This window comes from Caloenas nicobarica, chromosome 2 (genome assembly GCF_036013445.1).
Source record: "Caloenas nicobarica isolate bCalNic1 chromosome 2, bCalNic1.hap1, whole genome shotgun sequence".
Taxonomy (NCBI): Eukaryota; Metazoa; Chordata; class Aves; order Columbiformes; family Columbidae; genus Caloenas; species Caloenas nicobarica.
Window position 1 is genome coordinate 80,308,186 of NC_088246.1, and position 24,861 is coordinate 80,333,046.

General features: G+C 34.1%; 1 protein-coding gene across 2 annotated transcripts in view; it reads right to left on the reverse strand.

Annotated features, from left to right (window-relative positions):
* The window catches only part of LOC135986243 (cadherin-9), a 68,398-nt gene that overhangs the window by 24,186 nt on the left and 19,351 nt on the right, over positions 1-24,861 (reverse strand). For both annotated transcript variants that reach the window (XM_065630147.1, XM_065630148.1), the window contains exon 2: positions 18,113-18,407. In XM_065630147.1, coding sequence (XP_065486219.1) covers positions 18,113-18,407 — 295 coding nt within the window. The remainder of the gene's footprint in view (positions 1-18,112; positions 18,408-24,861) is intronic.

Genomic DNA, 24,861 nt, shown 5'->3' on the forward strand with positions numbered 1-24,861 from the left:
GATTACAAGCAGATGAAAACTTCTGTAAAGCCTTTCTTACAATATATAAAAGGACAAAACTGTTCTTCACAAGCTTTTATTTCCAAGCAATTTTCAAGATGTCAGAATACATTTTGGTAACACAATCTAGAGCTGACAAACGTTTGGATAAATGCAGGCAGTCCAATAGCTAGAAGCATAAATGTCTTTAACACCTTCTTAAGGGCACAAGGCTGACTGAGAAGAAGCTCTTTACCCTGTTTTCAACTGGGTATGTTTTATGTATCTCTACTTAAGAAGAAGAAGAAGGTCTAGTGAGCACTTTCCAGTTAAGTGATACCAATTCCTATTCCTTTTTTTTCTTTACCCTCAGCCTCCCTAGTTTGAAGTTCACACAGACAACTTGCAGTCAAGTATCTGTCTTGACTATACATTTAGCAGATGCTTATTTACCTGTGACTAATGGAATTGCAGTGAATCATCTCTACTGTTGCTCATCAGCTTATATGAGGGACTGGGGAAAATAGAAATCCAGAGTAATCAAAACAGATTTATGAGACCACAATATTATCAGGTCCTATTAGATGCATCTGTTTTCTCATAGTACATAATACTGCTTTACAGGTAATAGTTTTACCTATGTAATAGTAACAATATCCACTATTTAAGGTTATCTGAACAACATGACAAGACGGGAGGGATACTTCTTTCTCTGCAACAAACCAGGAGAATAAAGTTTTTAAAAAGATTTGCCACAATTCATCAAACTCTAAAGAGGATTTCTGTCGTCAGCTATCTAGATTACTTTTTGTCTGGTTAAACATTTGGAGGTCATCTGTGTGCCAAACTGATCTGTAAAGATAATCCTGAAGAAGTCAATATTTAAGGACAATTTTTCACTAATAGTGTCTAGCAGAACTGCTCATCTAGACAAAAAATAAAGACAGGTTTTTCGGGAAATGTAAAGTTCCATAAGTCCTACCTGCTTTCAGAAAAGAAAATAAGTTAAATCCCATGCCTTCTCAAGACTAATAAGGAGAGTCAATATCACTTGCTAGCCTATAAAAATATAAAAATCATCAATAGAATCATATGCTTATACTGTGTGCCACTGTAGCACCTAGAAGTTAAGAATCATGGGAAATGTATATGTCCATTCAACCCTCTCCTTAAAAAAGCCCAAAATATCTTCATCAGGAAAACTTATTGCTGTGGCCTCCTGATCTAGACATTTTCTTGGTACTGACACAGAAATTTGAGTATGGTCATAACTGAATGCACATTAACTTTCTTTTTCCTAGCATAGAGATTTCATTTAAAAAAAAAAAAAAAGAAAGAAAAAAAAAAGAAGAAAATGCTGAAGCCTGTTTAGAGATTGTGGGGTTTGGGGTTTTTTTGTTTTTTTTTTTGTTTGGTTGGTTTGGTTTTGTTTTTTGTTGTTTGTTTTGTTTCATTTTTTTAAGAAGGGCATTTCAAAGTTCAGGGCAGTCTTTGGGGAATTTCTGTCTTTGTCTTATTGAAATATGTATTTTGTTTCCTGGGCTCAAGTGCTATATAATTATAGTTGTTGAGGAGAGTACGGAAGCTGTTACTCTACAGAAACTTTGGAAGTCACTATCAGATAATTCAAATGGATCTTATATAGAATAAGATTTCATTATAGCTTGCAAAATATCAATGTTTCCTTTTATTTGTTGAATTATGTAGAATGGTGAAAAAATAGTGCTTTAACAGCTGTTGCTTCCTAGTAAACTAATAGTACAATTGTGAAAAACATCTCACAAAAGTATATCCTCAGAAAATTTGTGGTCAGCATGCAACTCACTCTTTTCTGTGCCAACAATCTGCTGTGTCATAAAGGAGGATCCCCGTGGATTATAGGCAATGTTTGTGTAGCGTTTTCTTAATGAGAAAAGAAACTTCTCTTAGCTTTTGGGGTCCAAAATTAAAACAGTGATGGCAGTGAAATAAAGGAACTCAGCCCTAGTCATGAAGTAATTAGTGAGGAGGCAAAACCAATTTGGATCATTTTAGTTAAAGACAACTATGCCTTATCCCCACCCCCACCTGAATACTACCCACAGAATGTGGACGTATTTATTCATTTGTTTATTTATAGTCTAAATTACCTCACAAGCAGCCTTTTCCCAACATTTGTCAGCAGAAGTCAGCATGATTTAAAATATTAATTGGGATGTTAAGTTAGAAATTAGAAGCTTTCTGAGATATTCCACAGCTGCCAACATGAACAGGAATGAAGGAGTGAAGCAGAGCCTGAGAAGAATTAGTGGGGGGAGAAGGTGTTTTAGTTTTTTTCTTTGTTTCTCACCATCCAACTCTATTTTTAATGAGCAATAAATTAATTTTCCCAAATCAAGGCTATTTTGCCCCGATGGTAATTGGTAAGTTATCTCCCTGTCTTTATTTTTGCCCATGAGCTTTTCCAGATTATTTTCTCCCCTTGTACTGTTGAGAAAGAGGAGGAAGAGAGCATCCAGGTGGGCCTCTGACAGCCGCCAAGATCAGACTCACCACACAAGCAAACAACTGTGAAAGGTGACAGAGAAAATGTGAGAATGACTACAATAGCAATCTGAGGAGTAATAACATCACCTTTCTGCAAAACAAAATGAACTTCAACCCAATCCTACCCAGCAAGACTATCCCATTTCAGGATGGGAACTAAATCTCAGAGTTTTCAAGATGTATGTCCTTCCTTCCTTCCTTCCTTCATTCCTTTCTTCCTTCCTTCCTTCCTTCCTTCCTGTACGTAGTGTCTTTGCATGTTTGTGTTTGCAAGTGCACATGTATGCAGGTATGTACATGCAAAAATGTAGAGTCCACGAAGGAAAACTGAATTAGAGAGGGCATCACTCCATAGCTAGGACAGTGTAATTCAGTGTCAGAACTGAGTCCCATTGACACAGACTTCCAGAAATCATGAAGGCAAAAAACATAATTGTGAGAAAAAGTTTGAAATGAGAATGCTTTTCTGAATTGTGTTTAAAGTGCTTTAATTTTGTTTGTTTGTTTGTTTTTACTATTCAGCCTTTGAAAGAGTCCCTCTGCTATGATTATGTTTCCTAGCATGATACCAGAGTGGATTGCAAAGCTGACATAAATAGCCTGCAAGAGGATTGCTGTAGTGCAAAAGAGGTCTTCTACTAGATGAGACAGGCATACATTTTGTCACCTTTTCATGTAAAATCATAGTCCTTAGCATTTAACTCTTGCTCCTGCTTGGCTTCTTTGGCTGACATGAATTAGAACAGCTTCTGCCTGTCAGATGAATATATCTGTGTCTATTTGAGAACGCTATTTTTGCTGATAACTTTTTCTGTAACCTTAATTTTGAGCAGTAATCTCCAGCCTGGGTAAAGAAAATGAGCAGATTATGTTGTTAGCATAGTATGTTTCAAGATTCCACAATGAATGCTTGATCAAAAAATGACAGAGAGTGATTTAAATATTATTCAGATCCATGACGTTTCTTTTCCAAAGGGAATTCTGTAACTTCAAAGTGCATTTTCAGTTTGATTCTGACATTTTTTATAAAAGGTTATTTTCATATGGATATACTATGGAGGAGAAGCTCCTGCTGAAGACATGAGAGAAATTTTAAGTGAGCTACAGAAATATCGAGAGGTATTAAACCACTTTTGAGTTTGAGATAGGTTGAGATAGGCCTCTGTTCTTAGGTGATCAACTGGAGATATCATGAACTAGGAGCAGTCGTATGGCACTACCCATGCCTAAAATGTTTAGGAACATGTAGAATTCACCAACAAGGATCTCATTACCACATCAGTTGGACTACATCACTTCAGACTGCTTGCTACACAAAGGGCGAAACTAAACAAGGCTGAGACATAACTCTTATGTTTTGACTGAAAGACAGCTCTACCTAGAAGTCTGAAGGAATAGGGAACTGCAAGATGAACTTTGCTCTTTTGTACAGGACCACAATTTAGTGGAGATTTCACTAAACTTGATTTTCTTTGATGCAGAAAAGGCCAGAAAGTCAGTAGCATGAAATATTTGTAAGAGTAAAGGAAATGAGTAAAAGCAGAAAAGGAGCAAGTGTCAACAGGTACATAGATAAATGATCCTAGCTAGAAGAGGAATACATGAGCATGACTGAGGAAAAAAAAAAATCCAGCTTAGAACAAATAAGGAACCTGAGGAACCAGACTCAACATGACACTGAAAAATTAAGAAGGAATTTAAAATGTAGTTCAGCCATATATATATGGAGCAGAAATGTATAAAAAGGAAAAAAAAAAAAAAAAGAGAGGAGGCAAACACATAGCATAAAACAGGAGATGCGATATTTCATAAATTACATATTATTGAGTCCATGTTTTTTAATAGTCTGACATATAGGTATGAGGTGACACTTAATTTCACTCGAAAACATGCCGTCTCATTTTTTGTGTATATAGTGTCACATAATGGCAGATTGAGAAGTCAGCTGATGTGCTAGCCCCTCTAGATGGGTACCGTACCTTTGTTTTGGCTGCCCACTTATCTTCCATCCAGGAATCACAATCTTTGCAGCACTGTGGTGTACATAAACCGTGACTGTAATCCCTGCTAATGTGACTAAAAGTACTTTATGAGAGATGCCAGAAAACCAAGCTATTCTGCTTAGTACAACCTTACTTATTTCATCAGAACTACATTTTCCTCTCCATTTCACTCCATACCAGTAAAAACAGATGAACCTTACCACCAATTCCAGAAATACGAGATGCTATTTTTATGCAGCTTTACTCTCTAAACAGTCCTTTGTATTTTGTATGGGGAAACAATTCTCATCATTTCTTGTGTGTGTTGTGTTTTGATGTTTTGGGGTTTTGGTCAATGCTTCCTTCTCTATGACAAAATTAAGTCACCTTTTTGATTGTATTATCAGAATTTGTGTTAAAGTAATGATTGTCCCACCAGATAGAAAGATACAATGTGACTAAACTACTCTGTCTTTATCTGCCTGAAATGCTGTGTGGAGTAGAAGCTTTTGTCAGTGAATATAATATATACACCATTGTAACATAACATCTGAAATTGAACTGGAAAAGGAAGGCTAAAACAGAACAAAGCCTCTAGTCCTTGCCCTCCTGCTGTTCAATACCTTGATACAGTAACTTTAGTTTTCCTTTGGTAGTAATTGTAACTGTGAAGATGTCCTGCATGAGAATTTGAAAAGCATTATAGATGCAATAACAGGTGGGAAACAGTAAAAAGAATGAGTAGGTTGAAGTATCTGTGGCTGAACAACTCTGTATGTTTATTCTTTTGGGAACCTTCTTTTTCCTCTCCTGACCATAAAGAAAGTCACTTCTGAAACAGCAATGCTGGTGCCATGAAATGGCAGTGATAAGACAGAGAAGAGTAGTCAGACTCTTTCAAGTGTTAATGTTGACTAGCTTTTACATTGCATTTCGTAGTGACTAAAGAGGTACAGTATAAAGTGATCTGCCATCCATAATAGATGAACTGCAGCTTAGATTTTTTTTTTCATTTTGTTCAACATGTTCTACATACTTTCAATTAGAAAACACACTTCTTTTAGGCAGAGCAAGTATCTGCAGTATATGTTCAATTAAATTGACAAAATAATATATAAATAAATAAAATAAAATATAATAAATAAAATAAAATAATCAATTAAAAACAAAAATGAAAAGAATGAATCACAAAATTATCCTCAAAATTTCTATTCAAAATAATGATGAAACTCAGCAGTAGAATGTTTCTGGGCCTGGAGCTGCTATGCATATTGTCACGTTGTTCCAATTAGAATTAGTTGATAAAGAAACCAATATGTTGAAGGAGCAACAAGACATAACATGGCAATTAATTACTTTGGTTACCCTTTCTCTGACCAGAATGCTTTTATGGAGTATGTGGAAATAGGCCAGCTTTATGGAATGGCAGCTGTCACCAGTCACAGGACAGTAAGTCAGTCACAGGAACTCCACCACGTAAAAATCCTTGAAGGCTTATTTGCTTTTTAAATACAAGAGCTGGTGATCATGGTCCTTTGCCCCATCTTAGTTGCCAGGATAGTCCAAAAGAGAGAGAATGTTTTCAGCTGTTTTTATGATAAACCTAGGAAGAGCTTGTCCCCTTTGATCCTAATAGAAGTAATAGTTTGTAAAGGCTGCAACGTGGTAAACTATTGATTAAAAATCCCAATTCCTAGTCAAAATTTCCAACCAAGCTTGTAGTTCTGTTTATAATTTTTAATTTATAAAATAATGAAATAAACATAGGGATGTGATTTCTTCACTAATCTCAGGGCCCTTTGTTGATGTCACACAGCTTTAAGAAGCTTTCTGCCTTCCCATTTTATTTTCTCAAATGACATTATGTGGACTCCTCCATTCAATCTCTAACGCAGGGATCCACATCAGCCTTGCTACTCCTACATTTGTACAGTCCTAAAATTACATTTGGGCCTTTGAAGGCAACCGCGAGGCTGATGTGGCCCCCGGTGAAAATTAGTTTGACACTCCTACTCTAAGAGTTTCACTTTAGAGCAAAAAGCCAAGATTAAAAGAATAAGTTTTCAATAACTGCCACTTTCTTAGGGCTAACTTTTGCATTTCTAACATACATGCCTGTACAGTTCTGTGTTTTACAATGCAACACAGACAGGTTTATGATTTTTTTTTGGAAAAAACAAGTTAGCTTTCTGTATCTATTTTTCATTTGCTTTTTTTTTTTGAACTTGGCTTTTGTATCTTTTTATTAGATTTTGGAGGGTCTCTTTACTATAAATTTCTATCTATGACTGAGAACTACAACCTCATTCTCATTCAGCTATAACTGGGAAGAGAAATTGAGTCTAAAGCAGAGAAAAATTAAACAAATTCCAATGTTATCTTAGTCATGGGCTTTTTAAAAGTCACATTAGTTAGAGAACTATTTTTAGACCAAAGCAAAACACTTTTAGATCTTACACGGGTATATATAAGTAAATATAGATGTAAGTATAATATGTGTGTGTGTATGTATGTACATATAGACAACGCTCCTAGAATATTAAATAGGGTCACTCTAGGGACTTTTCTATTATTATTTCTAAACATTTAATTTATCTTCAAAAGTGTTCAAATGTCTTGACAATAATCTGTCAAATGATTCACATGCAGAAGTGTTCTGCTAAAGACTGTTGAGTTTTCACTGTGTTTGCAAATTGGTCACAAGTGCATTGGCTATTGATTGCAAGATTACAGTCACAGTAAATGACATACACCATGAGGATGATCTCACTTGGACAAATTTCATATATTTGAAAACACCAGGCTGCAAAAGACTAAAGGCATTTGCTTTCTGACATGAAGTTTTGATGAGAATTTATGGGGTTTTGGCAGCAACTCTGTTGGTTAAGTGCAGGATATTCACACATGTGTATATACTTCAGTGGACAGCAACTTAGGTTGTTTTGTTTGAATTACCAATTAGGTGTGACCAATATGGGTTTATTCTGAAAAGTCTTTTGAGGCCTCTGGATACATAGCAAGTAATGTAAATGTGAGCATCAGGATTGTGAAAACTGGCGGATGTGCATTTTGCTAGATATTAAAAAAATACAGTGATTGCCATAAGGAATGCTGTAAGCTATCTTGTTCCATGTACTTAAGTAGAAGATGAGTATCAGTGGGAATAATATAGAGTAGTTTTCCAATAAGCAAAAGTTAGACAAGATAGTCCCGGATAAGCCTTTTCTTACCTTCGTTTTCTTGACTCTGAAGGCTGTGTATGACAAAGAAAATTTCTGGAATGACTATATGATTGTCAAGAAGGAGAATTGGTGATGTATAATAGAATTCAAGCTGAATTGTTAATTGTACAAAGAAAATCAGATATGCAGTAACTACCATCTCTATAATTCACTCTCTATGTTGCTAAAACTTTATTATTGATTCTCGTAGCTATTTTCAGTGTTTAATTGGAAGATGTATATTATATTTCTGTAATATATATAAACATAGACATCTATTATATATGCATACATGTATACACATATATATACATATGTATGGACACATTTTAAGTGAGAAATTTACTTATTTAACAATACTGTATCCATTATGAGCAGACATTCATACTTCCTCCACCTCAGTAGAGAGCCAATTTAAATGGTAGATGGTCGATTTAAAGAAGAATGGTGGACCTCTTTTGCAGGAGTAATGTCCCTTTCCTGAGTTTGCTGCTCTTAGGCTGGTGGTATGCTGCAACTAAATCATTTGTAATAGAAGTAGTCCTAATCATTCAGATTCACATGATATAAAGCTTTCATTTCTCAGTAGCTGTACTAAGACTGGGGGCTAAGGGTGGAGGGGTATAGCTCATGAAATGGACTTTTGTTTTGTGACAAATTGATCTGTTTGATGAGACTGTTATCTCTTTGGAAGACTGAAAATCCTGTCAAAGCATATTTATATACATTCTACTGTGTGCGACACTTAGTAATGTTAATTTATGTTATATTAAGAAAAAAGAATGTATTTTCTCTTACACCCAAATATGATCTATTGTATCTAGTTTACACATTTTGGAAATACTTAGAGAAATCTGGTGGAAAAGCAACACCATGAACAACAAACCACAAACCACAAACCACCCCGCCTTTGTGTTTTACTTTCAAAATAGGTGCATGCTTTAGCATGATTTTAAAAAATAAACCCAACATTTTACACTCAGCTGTATAACTTCAGGAACTAAAATCTGTATTCAGGTATTCAGAAAGCTGACTTTGTTTTTAAACTGATTGAAAAACTTCTGTGTTCAAAAGATAAGATTAGGTAAGCATCTCAGGTATACTTTGATTTAACAGAATAAAAAAAGTGAAATAATACTTCTCAATATAATTTGTAAATTGCATTTTATGGCTACCTATAACCAATTCTCAAACAGATTTAACTTATATCTAGTTAATTACAATTCCTGACTTAGATTTGTGTTTCCAGTCTTCCCAGACTACTACAGATCCAACATTTGAGAAATTTCATTCTCAGAAATCATTTAAATGAAGAAAAGGATTTTTTTTTTCAGACACCTGAAACAGCACAACTAACTTAATTACATGGTGTTACCAAAGAACCCTGTGCATTGGCATGATATAAACAGACATTAACATTAGCACTTTAAGAGCAAGACCTGCCCTTAGACAACACATTACTTCTTCCCACTATTGGCTTGCTTATTTTAATGCCTGCCATGTTTTAGTTTTAAGAAAGGATACAACATATGTATGCACCTATTTGATCTTTTCCTTCTGATAAATGTGCAGGTGTTCCTAATATTAGTAATGTTAATTAGTACCGGCTATTTCGGTCCTTACTACCAGCAGTTCAAATGCCGCAGGCTCCAATATGGTCACATGAATGTGAGAAGGGGCTCACTGCACCTGTTATACTTTAGCCTGTCTTAAAAGATGAAAAATTGTTTGGTGGCTGGTAGCTGCAAGAGCTCATAAGTGAATAAATTAGGTGTCTGTAAACTGGTATCATGCATAGGAACTCAGTATTTACTGTGGCTCTGAAAAGAGGTTGCACATGGCTGTGAACTGTAACACGTTAATATCAAAGCGTGTATAAAGGGTGTAGGTTCATATCAAGAGGTATATATACCAGCTGAAGCAACATGGCTGTTCCTTAATATTTCCATAATGTCAATGAGATTTTTACTTTTTAGATGTGAAGCCATGAAAGATAAAAGGACTGTGGTTTAACATGCTATCTTAAGGACAGCATCTTTAACAATGCAGAATGTATCCCATTGTACTGCATTGCAGTGTGAATAAAAGTGCCGATGTAAAGAATTCAGGCCCATTATGCTTTTGTTCAGAGATTATAGTGTTATAGCTGAAAATCTACTGAAATGAAGGAAAATGGATACATCAAACAATTTTTAGTGTATGATACAGGTACTTTTAATGCTAATTTCAGGCTCTAATCTAGAGAGTTTCAGACCTCTGGGTTTTTTGTTTTGTTTTGTTTCCAATGTACACAGATAATGGGAAATAACAAATGTGTTGCAATAAAGCAGCCAGGCAAACAATATTAAACTGAATCATTTCAGAGACATATAAAGGGACCACACTTAACACATCCCAGGCCTGAAAATTCCACTAGGCAAAAAAGACTCTCACTCCAAGGGTTCTGTGATGTCTGTTGCTGCAGTAGCTGAACATGTTTCAACATATCTATGGGGTAGAGTTGTTCTACTCTTCTGCTAATGGATGGGAAATTGAGACATATAGGGATGAAATGAATTTGTGATCACCTTAAGAATTCATTTCCAAAATTTAGAACAACTAGTTTACAAAGCCTAAATGCCTCATATAGTGCTTCACAAGTCATCCATCCTGCTTACTAATTGCTGCATTTGAACTAATGTCACCTTATTTCTTCCTATGGGAAACAGTTTAGACCAGCATGCCATGAAGGGTCAGGTGGAGGTTTATGAGAGCTTAGAGAAGGCAACAAACTTAAACAATGACTTGACAGCGGCTCAGTTCTCACAGGACAGAAATATGGAAATTATTTATATCTTCCTGTGTTTACAGCGAGTGCTAGCTGCCTTTACTTACTGACAGCAATTCTACGAAAGCCCAATTTCTTCCAGCACCAAGAGTGAGTGATCACTCACAGGGATTGAATAGATGGTTCTGGTTTTCCCATTGTGCTGCCTCTGACTTGTTGGTGTCTTAATAAGAAACCAAACTTCCCCCCCATCCAAAAAAAAAAAAAAAAAAAAAAAAAAGAGAGAAAGGAAGTGAGGAAGTGAGGCATCCTGTGTTTGGAAGATATAAGGATTTTGTAGCTGAAGAAAAATGAACACAACACGCAATTTTTTAGCTGAGGTCAGCTACTGCTATATTAAACCATCTCTCCTGCTTTTGCCTGTTAAACTTTGCATGATCTTGTCACCTCCCCAGCACCAGCTCTGGCATCTAACCTCACGTGACCTGACCCAGGGAACAAAAGTAGCAGAAAAATACTGTTGACCTTGAACAATCCATTTTTCTGATTATTTCACTCAAACTTTCTTCTTTTGGGTTTAGAGGGACCCTGAGTAAGGTATAAGACAGCACAACTAGGAGCAGAGAGACCAAAAGAAGAAAAAGAGAGCTACTACTTTTAACTGTAGCTTGAGATCTGCTTGTCTGTAATGTTAAAATCTCAAATTTGTGAATTATTTGAATTCTTCAGAAGCACTGGTTTGAATCTTGCTAAGGCTGATTTTTGTCCTTCATTTTTCTGAATGTGCAGTTTCTCTCAGTTCTTTCAAGTGTGACGTTAATACATTCTGATAAACTTTAAAGGAACTGTGCTGTTTCTGATGACTTATGAGGAATTTCCAAATTTTATGAACATGATTTATTTATTTAAGTTTCCTCCTTACCTTCATGTATATATACATGATATATAGATATTATTTTTTATGTGATTGCCTATATTATTTTCTTAAGTATTTATCTTTTCTTCAGTCAGTTACAAAGAATAAAGTAGTATCACTCATGGGTGAAATGATTTATGTAAAAATAAAATTAATAAAGTGATGAAGTAGAAAAAAGAATATATAAATTCAGTGTCTATTTTTAATTTCATACCTTGTTTTGGATCTTGACCAGAGCTTTACAATGATAATCATGCCAAAATGTTATTGTTAAAACTTAGTTACATTAGTTGTTTGTAACCTAAAAGGAAACTATTGCTTTTCATTTGTATCAGAGTGTATGTTTCTTTGTTTCTTGAAATCACATAATTATTTGGGAGTATTTTAAACTCATAGATTTTCCTGTGAGGATGGTTTAATTCTGTTTCTTGAAGAGTCAAAACATGTACATTACATATGATTTTGTTTATCTTACTAAGGACAAATCTCAGGAAAAAAATAGTAGTTATACATGGACATTTAAATTTTGCAGAAATCATGTATATTATTCATGAAATAAATTCCATGTGGGGAGATCCTAACACTTACAAAACACCTAGCTTGAAGTCGATGGAGCTGTACAAATTCAAAATAACCTGTTTATAGTATCAGAGATCTAGCAAGCATGTTCCTTGCAAAGTAAGCCTCCTTTTTGCTCTGAAAATGCTACACATATTATATACATAACTACACAAATGATAGAATAATTTAAGGAAAAAAAAAATCATGATCTAAATAAGATTCCTTTAGTGTTCTAATGATTTTCTTTCTTTATAACTGGAAATACACTGTCTTACAGCACCCTCACATACTCTTCCGAAAAAATTCTGCCTCATCCCATATACAAAATATTTATAAAGCATTCTATATATTTTCCTAATAAAAATGTAGTGTAAGCCTATTGTAAATAAAAATGCTATGCATGTATGTAACAGAATGCACGTCAAAAACTGACAAAGCCCCAAAATGCCCCAAATTTCTTGGAATCTACTTTTTTTTTTTTAACTGTTTAACAAAAAGAGGTTTTTGCCTTTTTTGCCTTGGTGGTTTATTTTAAGAAAGGCATTGAGCTCTTACTTTATGTTTTTATCTTTATTTTTTGAAAGAGACTTTTCATTCTGAAAACTTGTATAACAAATAATAAAGAAGATAAATTAAAAGACAATTAGATACTGCATTTAAAAAAGAGAACCTTATGCAGATTCTGACATTTACGGAGATTTTGGAATTCTTTAGTTATAGTGGTAAATGCAAACAGAAACATAGGAAGTATTCTAGCTACAGGATTTTGCCACTGTACTTAGCTTCAGTTAAATGAATTTTAATGCTACATTTTAACTGCAGAATGTAAAATACGAAATTGTGGATAAAATGTTCAAAATATATCTTTCTTTTAAAGCTAACTCAATAATTCATTTTAACACAGAATTTATGTTAACTATTAGAAACTATTAACATTCTGAAATTTTTCAAGTTAGCAAAATAGTTTCCGTGAGGTTGTGGTAAAGTCAAGAAAGTCATTCATAGCTTTTTTTATAAACATCTGAAACCAGGGAAAATATGCAGAGGAGAAAATATAATTATTTTCTGGTGAAATATGGAAGATGAGAGCTGCATCCATTTCGTCTTTGACACACATCTGTAGATTAATGCTTACTCACATAAGCAAATTCAGAAATAGAAAATGTGATGGTTATTGTATTTGGTTCAGTTTCTTTTTTTTTTTTTTTTTAATTACCATAAGACCTACTTGTTCTTGTAAGCGTTTCCTGCACAAAATAACAAACTGTTCTTGAGAAATAAGTGGTTATGATTATGTGATGCTGAAAACATGATGTAAATCAAACTAATCATCAGAATACAGTCTTGCTCAAATCCAGTAGTAGTTGTGATGCTTACAGATTCCCAAGAGATACTACAGAAATAGTGAAAAACAATAATGAAACTTCTAACACACTCATTGTGTAACGGATGTTGCAGTATATACTACTGCATTCACAGACAACAGCACGGTAATAAAAATGATAGTATCAATGCATATTACCCTGTGTGTTTCACTGCAATTTCATCTCTCTCTTTCTCTCTTTTGCTTTGTGTGTATGTATTTTGTATATATATTTTATTTAGAGTAGCTGCTAAATACAAGACATATTTAGGCATGCTGTAATCTTGTATGTCTGAGTTGAAAATGGCCATATCTTTATTTCATATATAATGTCCTTCTATCAAACTTCACTGTTAAGCTAAAGAAAAACTCTTTTATTCTGGCCGTATTTGCAATAAAAATAATTTAATGGAAAAAAATATAAATTTTAAACTGAGCCATTTAAAATATGGCCCTCTATACTTATACATTATACAAATCTTATCATGTAGAAATTCTGAACCAGAAGGTGCCTTTGGTTAGATCCATAAAATTTAGAAAGCAGCAATTCAGTGTGAATAAATGAGTGTTAAATTAAATTAGGCATTATGCCTTCTCTTAATAAGATCAATTCGAAGATTAAAAATACGTTGTGAAATACTCATCAGCTGCATGCTAAAAATGTTTAATGAGAAAAAATGGTAGGACTTAATGATTAAAATTAGCAAGATACAGGAGAATGTAATAATATTGACCAGGGAGTCAAAAGAGGTTGAACACCACATGACATCTCATTGCTAACTTCCGTTTTTAAAAATTTCTTAAGTACTTTATTTATATCCTGAGAAAACTGGTATTCACAATGAGATGTAGGGTTAGTTTTGATTTCATTTTATTTGATTGGTTCGTTGGCTGGTTGTTTGTTTTGGTTTGGTTTGGTTTTTTGTGGGTTTTTTTGTTTGTTTGGGGGTTTTTTGTTTTGTTTTGGTTTGATTTTGTTTGGTTTTGGGTTTTTTTGGGTTTTTTGTTGTTGTTTTTGTTTTTGTTTTTTTTTTAGGAATCAGCTTTTACTTGGAAAAATACTTCTCTCATAGCTTTTACTCACATAAGTCTTGAAGATTAAATGAGTAGGTTTTAAGTATGATGAGGGCTGTACTTTTCTTTCCACATGAAGAGGAAATCAAAAGATTATTGTCAATATGCATAATATGTATTTAGCTTCTCTGAAGTTTCCTCTTATAGTATTTCTAAAATACAGCCAAATTAGAATAGGTTATGCTTCAAATCAACCTGCTCTTCATTGTGACCAAGGTTGTATCTTACGGTTTTGGCACTCCACGAATTTAAAATGTTGAACATCTTTGGTTCCTTTACATTCAATATTATGTTTTGATTAACTTTTATGGGTCTGTCTAGCATCTTTTTCTCATTTTTTGGAAGTATTTTTTAGTGAACCAAGTTGCCTAGTGTGACATAAATCTCACGACACTTCCAGTCAATTCTAGCACTCTTTAAAAATAAAGCTACAGCAGTTATTATCCTCCAGATCTTTAGTATAGTAGCTGATTTTAATGAGAAATCCCATGTTATGAGTTTTAGAATCTCTTAAACTAACTTTCTAAATTAATTTTTTGAGTTAGTATCGCTGTGAGCATTTAGCATGATCGTTTCCGTAAAAGCTATCTGAAATGGCACTGCAGGCAGCTCACTTCAGTGGTTTTGATTTCTTCCAGTACTAACTTTGCTACACAGCATTTTAGATATATCCATAATGCTGTTGGAGATATGACTGGATCCTGTTTATGCATAGCAAGGTTAATTTATGTATAGCTTGATGGCTGCAGTGCAGATATCATAACATAGGATCAATACAAACTAATGCACAAATTAGTATTCATATTTCCCCTCAGGCTTGGATATGTTGTGCTGAAGAGTCATGTTACATATCCACTGTTCTTACTATCAAACTAGTTAAACATGAGCGAGGTTTGCCTATTGGTACTGAAAATCACACATTCTGTCAGAGGTGTTGACTTATCATTTTCCCTGTGTGCTTTAGATCTAGTTATTCCAAGAAACAGTCAGTTACACAGTGAGAAAGACACAGTGCGATGTGTCATTTGAATAACAGAAACACATGCAGCTGGAAACTGTGCTAGTGATGATTCCTCTTCAACTTCTCAGTCTTAGTGACATTTTCCTAAGCTTTCATAAATATTTGCTGTCGTATTTGTTGAACTTGGTAAACATAATAAATATAATAATTAACAGAAAAAAAATTTAAGACACAAAATTGGGATAAAGTGAAGGATGGGAAGAAACTGAGGTTTTCCCATGCATTTTTGACCCGCTTATCGTGAGATTAAGTGTTGAGGTATAATGAACCTACCTGCATAATTGACAATGTTGTAAATTTGTGATGTTCTGCAATAAACTGTATATTCAGGAAAAAAAATATTTGGACTACATATCCAGACAAAAGAAAAGCTAGTAGTTGTTCATTAAATCATATCTATTGAACAAAGAATAATTGCAACTGCTTAAATGATGCTTTCATAGTGCATTGGAGATTTTTTAATGGATATCCTAACCACCGTGGAAAGTAGGAACCACAAGCTACTTACACAGCCCATTGCCACACCGTGTCAGTTTTGAGTTTAATATTTGTTAAACACTCTCTTTTCTTCTTTTCCCTGCATTTTGTTGTATATGCTGCCCAGTGTATATTTGCTGGCTTACATTCATATAGCTTTATTTTGTTTAGATATTTCAAGAACTACAGTATCTTCATTCTGTATTTTATGTATTCTTTTGTGTGCTTTATTGGGGGGTTTACAAGAGTACCACTTGCTCACCTGTAAGTTGTATTCTACTTATGGCAAGAACTTCACCTTTTCACATACAAGTAATTTTCTCGAGTTAAGGTATGCTTCCTTATCTGGAGGAGGATAAAGGAACTCCAAAAAGGAATATATTAGCATTCTTATGACCGACTTCAGAAAAACAGAATTTCTGCTTCTTGGATGGACTGATCTGTATTTGGGTTCTTATCCTCTGGTAATTTAAGAAATTACAAAACTACTTTTACTTGTTCAAATTCAAATGCTAAGAATGGTCGTTCCCATGTAGTTTTTATACTCTCAAATGCAAACGTCAACAAAACAGAGCAAAGAGTAACTCAGATCCCTTTTTTGCCTTCATATTGGAAGCTACAGGGCTTTTTTTAGTGTTTAAATAATTTTCCTCTAATTCTTTTTTTCACAATGAAACTCACTGTTTTTGGGGTCTTTTATAGACACTTGCTCAGCTTAAAGTACATAATAGTACTTATACTATCATCATCCTCATCAAATATAGACATCTCATCTCATAGACTTAAAATTTCACAGGCAGTGTCAAAGCACTGGATCCTTTTATTCATGCTTCTCCATTGACTCTAATGGAGGGTCAAGTTGGACTAAGTGATAAGGATAAAGATGGACATAATGCCTTTTATCCTATCTATTCCCATAGAGTTTCTTCCTTACAAATATATTTCAACTTAAATATGACAAGTGCACTGCCAACATTTTTCCTTCAAAGATTATCAGAAAAGCAAATTCTGATTGGAAAAGGCTTCTCTATTTTCCATGTATCTTTAAAAGAATGATTCTTATTCTCTTTGCATTACACATAGCAGTGTAGTTCTTCCCTTCTTATTTTTATAAAAGAGAGTTATAAACTAGAGTCCTGTTCCATTACATTTCTGTTACTGCTCTCAGAGATAATTATTGGCTTCTGGAAATTATTTCACAAAGATACAGATTAGTCACAAATGTTGATTGGTATTTTATTGTCTCTCTTATCAATGCCATCATCCAGGACTGATTTTGCAAACCATTACAGTAATTCATGATAAGTAAATAACTCCTGAGAATTCATCTGTTAGTTGTTTCCCACAGCCTATGTACTTCATGTTTACTCATCTCATCAGAGATGAGTCTGTACTGTACTGTACTGTACTGTCCGTACTGTAAAAGAGTGGAGCACTTAGGTAATCATAACTTCTGATGAATGTGTGCTGGTGAATATTATCTATCAATTTATATTATTTAAACAAAACTCAGAGAATTATTTTCCTTTGATGCTATGTTTTCTACCTGTCTTCTATCACTCCACATTTTTACTTCTCATTGCAGCTGTTGTGAATAGCTGTGTTTATCCATGAAGAAACACATTTTTTAAACAAAAAGAGTTATTTCTTTGAAGAAGGTGTTCATATGGTTGATATCTTAAAGAAACCCGAATGGACAAGTCTATATTAAAAAAAATGAGGACAACTACTGATGTTGACACCAAAGAGGAAAAATAATATTTAAAAACTTGTATTTGGAGGAACATATTTGGCATAATTTTGATACATGATGATTTACATACTTACATGCTTAAGGCTCTCTGTCTCTAAAGATACAGAAAGGTTTGGTAAATTAGATTTTACAAACACAAAGAGGATACATTTTACACAGCTGATATTCTCGGCTGTGGCAAAACTATGTAGTAACTGATAAGACAACCATATATATATTCCTTGATGGTTCTGATAGGCTTACAAAAGTAAATAGTAGCTTGAAGTGTGGCAAAAGAATTAAGAAGTGGATGAAAATGAAGCAAATAAATAAAAGCAGGAACCAATAATTCATGGTACATTATTGGCAATGTAAATTGTTCCATGGGTATTCACACAAGCTAGAATTAAGTGCCTCAAGTAATAAATTACTTAAAAGTTCCAAATGAACTCGAACCCATTTGTATTTTATATAAAGATAAGTTTTTACCTACCAACTCCAGACATCTCCGGAATACTGGCGGTGTATGTGTCCTTGGTGAATTTTGGTTCATTGTCATTGATATCGTGGATTTTAATGATAAATTCAGACTCTGGCTCCACTTGTCTTCCAGTTTTTCTGTCTATAGCCTTGGCACGTAGCACATACAGGGACTTTTCTTCTCTGTCCAATTTCTTTGCAGCATGAATATCTCCTGTATTTTCATCTATAATGAACAGACTGCCAGCCCCATCTCCTGTTAATATGTATTTTAAATTTCCATCTCCTTTATCTTGGTCAGTGTGCAGCTTCAGGGAGGTAGAAAAGAAGAATTCTATAAATATATGTATTGTTATTACAGACCAAATCATTCAGCATATATGAATAAGTCTGTACGATCTTGACTATAATTGAGGTCAGCAGTGGTTATCTTCTGTTTCACTGTTGGAAAAATTGCAAATTTGAGACTCAGTCACACACAAAAAATAGCTCCAAACTCTTAAGGACACAAGGGACTGTAGAAGATATTGGCATAGTATTTAAAATGACCAACTTAAAACAAAAAATTATATTTCTTCAAATAATCTGTCCAGAAACTACCAGAAGTCTCCTTTTTGAATATAACATGGAGTGTAAAACTGCCAAGTTTCTATCTGCAAAATAACCCTTGTCTTCCTATTTATTGACTGCTGTTAAGGCAACCAGTCACCTTGTAACAGTGTACAGGAAGGGGGTTTTAAGCATTACAGCTTCTGAACTTCCCAAAATCAGCTATAAATTCTCTGGTTTAAGCAACTTCAGTTTCTAGTTGTATTCTTTTTTTTCTTTTTTTTTTTTTTTTTTTTCTTTTTTGTGTTAGGCACATCTTACCTCACTTAATTACTTCCTTCCTTCTAGTCCTCTCCACTCAGGAGAAATAATTTTCAAGAACACTAGGAGGTAAATTTTCAAAGCATTGAGTGGCATTTAACAGTCTTTTTCCTACTACACCTTTTCGTAAGAGTTCAAAACTGTATCCCTGTGAACTTACAGGCACTGATTAGTTTGCCATATAGCAGCATTATGAAAAAGTTCCTAAAACCAAAGCCAAAGCAAGGAATTGAATTTGACCCAGGAACCAGAAATTCTTATATAATACTCTGTTTTGGAAGTCTGTTCCTCTAATTTCATTTACAGGAACCCACAGCTCCTTTTCATGGGCATCTGCATCATGTTTTCCTGAGATATATGTTTACAGTCACATCTGGCCACAGATTGGTAACCTGAGTGTTTTTCAGGTGGGGACAGTAAGAATCCAAACATTTTTTTTGTTTCTCTAAGTAGAAAAAAATAACATATCATCTACCTGAGAAAATATCGTTCAGTATCAGTAAAGCTGTTACTCTAGATAGTCACTAGAGCCAGATAAGTTATTTTATGCCACTTCTTTCCTTGTTTTATTTTTTCTGTATTTCTGCCAGTGTTTATCTCCATGTTTTGTAGCTGGGTTGTTACATCTTCTGATTACTCCACCTGTATGAAGGGCAATTGTGGTGGATATTGTTACATTTCTTCACTTTTTTAACACTATAACCTAGTGCATACAGCACTCAAAAATAAAACGTCCCTGTCAACTTGCCAACTCTACAGACAATACAGAGAAAATAAACTTAAATATGGTATGGGTATCTTGACATATAATGTGGAAAAATATGTAATCTATCTACAAAGTTCATTAAAAATATTTTATTCTTGTTTTCATATTTGATCTGATTTTTGTATTTGATTCTTATTTTCAGGAAAAAAGTTGAAAGTAGACATATTTGTATGTCAAGTACAAAATCTAGCATCTTTCTTTTGGTCAGATGATTTTGTCTTGCGCCACATAGGACAATTTCCTGTCCCTAAGAAACAGTGCACATTCATTCTTGTTCAGATACTCCTCACCTTGTGGCATAAATATGGTTTTCTCCTTTTTTCTTGAGGTAGAACCTTTTTTAAAATATGCCAAAGAAGAATCACATCTCGGGACTTATTACTAGCACCTGAACCTAGTTTTCTCATAAAGACAGGCCAGATTCTTTTTGAATCTTTAAATCCAACTGCCTGTTACAATGCCCTGTGTTGTTATGCATCCCCTTAACATCCTCAGCCAGCTGGGGGAGCAGCCAGAGCAAGAACTGTGTCTGAAAGCTAGGTGCTGAATCAAACCCATGGGTCAGGAGAAGGGAAATCACTTAACATAAAGCCTTAGGGAGTCTGGAGCCTCCATAAAGATAACATCCTTTCTCAACACTGTGTATCAGGAAGTACCTCTCGACTCCTACACAATAAGTCACCACTGACTAATCAGTAATTTGTTAAACTGTTAATAGTACTAACATCAGTCATGTAAGTGCTTACTCACAAGTTGATTAGATGCACAACCTGTCCTGTATTTACAATGTTACTTTTTTGTATTTTTGCTATAATTTCCTTCAGTCTCCATAGGGTTTTTGTTCCTTCACATGTACATACTCCAATACACATTGTTATTGACAGAAATTCATTTAACTTATTGTTGTATGAGTTAAACTAGGCTCTGGCCCACAGGTATTATCTCCATAGCAGCCTCTCTGACAGACTGCAAAGAAAGAGGCTTAAATTACAGGAGCTCCGGTCTTTAATTGTCAGGACTGCTATGCATGGGAAGAATGGACTATGTCCAGAGACATTACAAGTTTCCCACTTTAAAAACAAGCAGCCATTACTGAAACTAAATCTCACACAATATTGAACTGGAAAATAAAAGAAAGAAGGGGGGAGGAGGTAAAATGAGATTTTTATATTTTTTGTCTTGATTTAGAACAGATAACAAAATTCTTAGTATAAAAAGGAATATATTGTATATATGGAATTTTATCAGAAATAGTAAGTACATAATACGCATTTTATTTGTAATTATATTGGGAATGTTATTTTAATATAATTTTATTTGAAACTGTGGTAGCAGTGTAGTTCATATTTTAAAACCTACTAAATGCTTTTCCCAGGCAACTCCGCTACCTAAAGAATCTTTCAGAGAGTATAAACTGACTTAAAGCTAGCAGTTTACTTACTAAGATTGCAGATTCTGTTATTTGAATTTTTTTATTCCTCCAAACTCTTTCTAGACTTGGAGAGCTGGTCATCTGCTGAAAAGATGTTCTATATACTAAAAGAAGACAGATGCAGATGAGTAGCAGAGATCCAGGCTGTGAATGTAAATAGTGTTAGCTTGCCGACCTCATTTTGATCACTCATATGAACAATGCTGCTGGTAATCCTGGATTCATAAACTCTTGAAACAGGGTGATGATGAGCAAATAGTTGGAGCAGTGATCTTTACTGCACTAACAAGGGGTTCTGGAAAAAAATCACATCTTTCCATTGCCATTTCCTTACCTTGCTCCTCAACTATACATAGGTCTTTAGAGAGTATATTAATTTATTTTATGTCTGTTCAAGCTATCTACAAAAAATATCAGGTAGCTCAAATTGGGAAGGGTATTTTAAGCTTCCTGCTGTTCTCAGGTTTCTACTAAATGATAAACAGAATTTTCAGGTGTGATAGATCTGATAATAGAATGTGATTTCCTAGAAATGAAGAGTTCCACTTCGTATTGCCAATTTTCTGTTACCAAGTTCACTTGAAGTACAGTTGTAAACTATCACATATTCAACATGTAACTATTTCTAATTCATATGTATGGGGTTTTTTGCACTTCAGATTTGAGCAATATTCATTAATCTGTGAAGTAATTTTGCAACATCATAGTTCGTGAAAAAATTGGACCATTTTCATATTTAGCAATAACTAAAAAAGCAAAACATTATCCAGCATCTTATAGAAATGAAATCCTAGTTGTGTAAAACAGAGCAATCCAACTATTCCTCACTATATTAGAGTTATATAATTATAAAACATGCTTTTAATTTAGGAGACAGAGTAATTCCAGGTCAGATTGTAGATGTTTATGCAAAATAAGTGTAAGAACATATACATTTGTAAAAAATGTATTGCAATTTAATTTTGACCGATCTATACTGATTCTTTATGACTGGTAATCTTCTATAAACTGCTTAAATATTTTGAATTAATAATATGAAATATGATTTCAGCTTTTCAAATTTTTTTCAACTTTTCCAATTTTAATTGTTCTACAGTGAGCCTACAGAAAATCACATGCAAAAATGTGGTGTGTTATGTTTACAAGATATTATGCCCTTTATTCACTAAACCAAGGAACAAGAACAGATAAATTTTCTAAATGCTATTTCCAGTTTTAGTAAACAGTTTTACATACAAAATAATTTATGGTTTTTTTTTTTTAGATTAGTAAACTGTATGTGCGCATGAAGGAGGCTCAGATGTTGAAACTGAAGAAACAGTATTCATACATTTGATCTAAAGTAATCTTTGACTGCTGTGGTTTCCCTCTATATTTTACAGAGTCAGCAGGTCTGGGGAGGTCCACCATTTACTGTCAGAAGAAAGTTATTTCTGTAGAAATATTTTGTTTTGTTTTGTTTTACTCTACATGATCCGTTTTCTCTATTTGGGCTGGAGTATGTTAGCAAGCAAAAGCTTTATATGAGTGGAAAATGAACTTGTCAAAAGTGTCCTTTCTCATATCATAAATTGTTCATTCTGCACTTTCTATAAAGAACTGGCAGGTTAGAGGATAACCATGAAATACTTCGATAAAAGAAAGCAAATTAAAAAAAAAACAACTAAAAACCCACACACCACCACCACCACCACCAAAAGAATAACCAGCCAACCAAACAAAAACCAAACCAGATAATATATTAGATTACTTGGTATATAGTGACCACGCCAATAACAAATACCATTCCCATTCCATTCAATATCTAGCATCAAGTCATCTGAAACATGTCGGAATGAAGACATAACTTAGAAGATGCACTGCTGGGTATCTTGATTTCTGTTCTTTCACCCAAATTTATTTCTCTATAGTGTGACTGGTTAAATGTGTTCTCAACACAACTTTTCCTGAGAATCATCAGAGACAAAGACATTCGTAATGGCTATGGAAGTGACAATTATCTATTTTTTTTAACAATGTATGTCTTACAAATATGGGCATATTTATAAATCACTCAATCTTTTTGCTTTATTTACATAGGAAATTGTGCATCTCAAATTAGCCTGTATATCCAGCTCTGTGAAAGTGAATTATTGTATACTATCTCAGAGTTCTGTAGCATAATTCCATTGCCCCTAAATTATGTTGCTCTTTTGGCTTACCCTTTGCACTCACATAGCACTCAATACTTACCAAGAAATGGTGGTTATAACACATAACTGACTGGTTTCAGGAAGTATTTTATTTGACTATGAATTCTTAAAGTGTTCAAGGCTTATCTGTAACTTCTCTCAAAACCGCAATATTATACACAGTAGATAAGATATCAGCATTGTTTGGAGGGAAAAGATATCTCATAAATTACCAAGTTCAGGAATTGGTATGGAATGGCAAAAGAAAACATAGAGGAAAAAGAAAAAAAATGTTGCCTTAGAAAAGAGATCCCTAAAGGCCCATGTTTAAAAATACTTGACTGTTTCTCATTAATTCAATTCTAATTTACTAACTTTCCTGTAAACTGTGCATCTGGTCTGGTTCTCAGCTCTTTGTAACAGAGGGTAACTCTTTGCAAGTTAGGCAGACATACAATCAACTGGAGAGGGGAGAATCAATGGACACAGTGAACAAATTATATAGTGATATTAATGAGTTTTCCCGATTTAGAAACAAGAAATTGCTTGACTTCATTTGAATTTAATATTATTTACAATTTATTTCTCTACAACCATTGTGAAAAGAGCAAGATGAGCTACTTATGACTGGCAAGATTGTTATGAATAAATACGGTGAAAATATATTTGATTGCCTAAATTCAGAAAAGAGGTATGATGTCTCTTGTGGAGAAAGATGAGGGGAAAGGAAGGATGAAGGCATATCAAGGAGAGGGTAGATCTATTGTGGTAGGTACTGAACTAATGCTTACAACTTAAATAGTTTACAGTGTGCTTCTGTATCACATTGTAGAAAAAGGGTTATTACTACAGTTTTCTTACCTCCACTGCCTCCACCCACATAATTGTTTCCAGCAGAGAATCTTGATACCACAAAGTCTTCTGTATCAGACCCGATTTGCTTGCCTTCTAGAAAGTATAAAAACTGTTCATTCTTACTTTTTAAGTGAAGATATCTTGGGGAATGTTGTAGTCAAATGAATTATTTTCAGTGTCACTTAACTGGTACATCAGCTTATTTCAGTGGGAGATGAAGACCATGCTGATTTCCACATTGTTGTCGTGAAACTGCTACCAGAACACAAACAAGGGTTTTTTTGCTGGGGTTTTTGTTTGTTTGCTTTGTTTTATTTTATTTTACTTCCAGTTGCTGGAGGCATGACAATAAAAATGTAAAGTGTAAATGGTGCAAGTTATTTCGGTGGGAGGCCATCACAAGTCAGTAGGGGAAACTAGGAAGCTACAAAGGCATTTTTTTTTTTTTTCCCTGTGAAAATGAAAGCTGAACCAAGAGTTACATTGGTGTTTTCTTTTTATATCAAATGTATTTCTATTTAAGGTTTTGCTAAACCACAACACAGATGTCTGAACACGTCTCTGTTCTTTTTGTATTTCGTGCGCAATTTACACTTCAGATAGAAAACATTCCCCCTCCTCCAAAAATGCTGTATATTCAGCCTCCTAGTTCTTGTTACAGTTAAGAT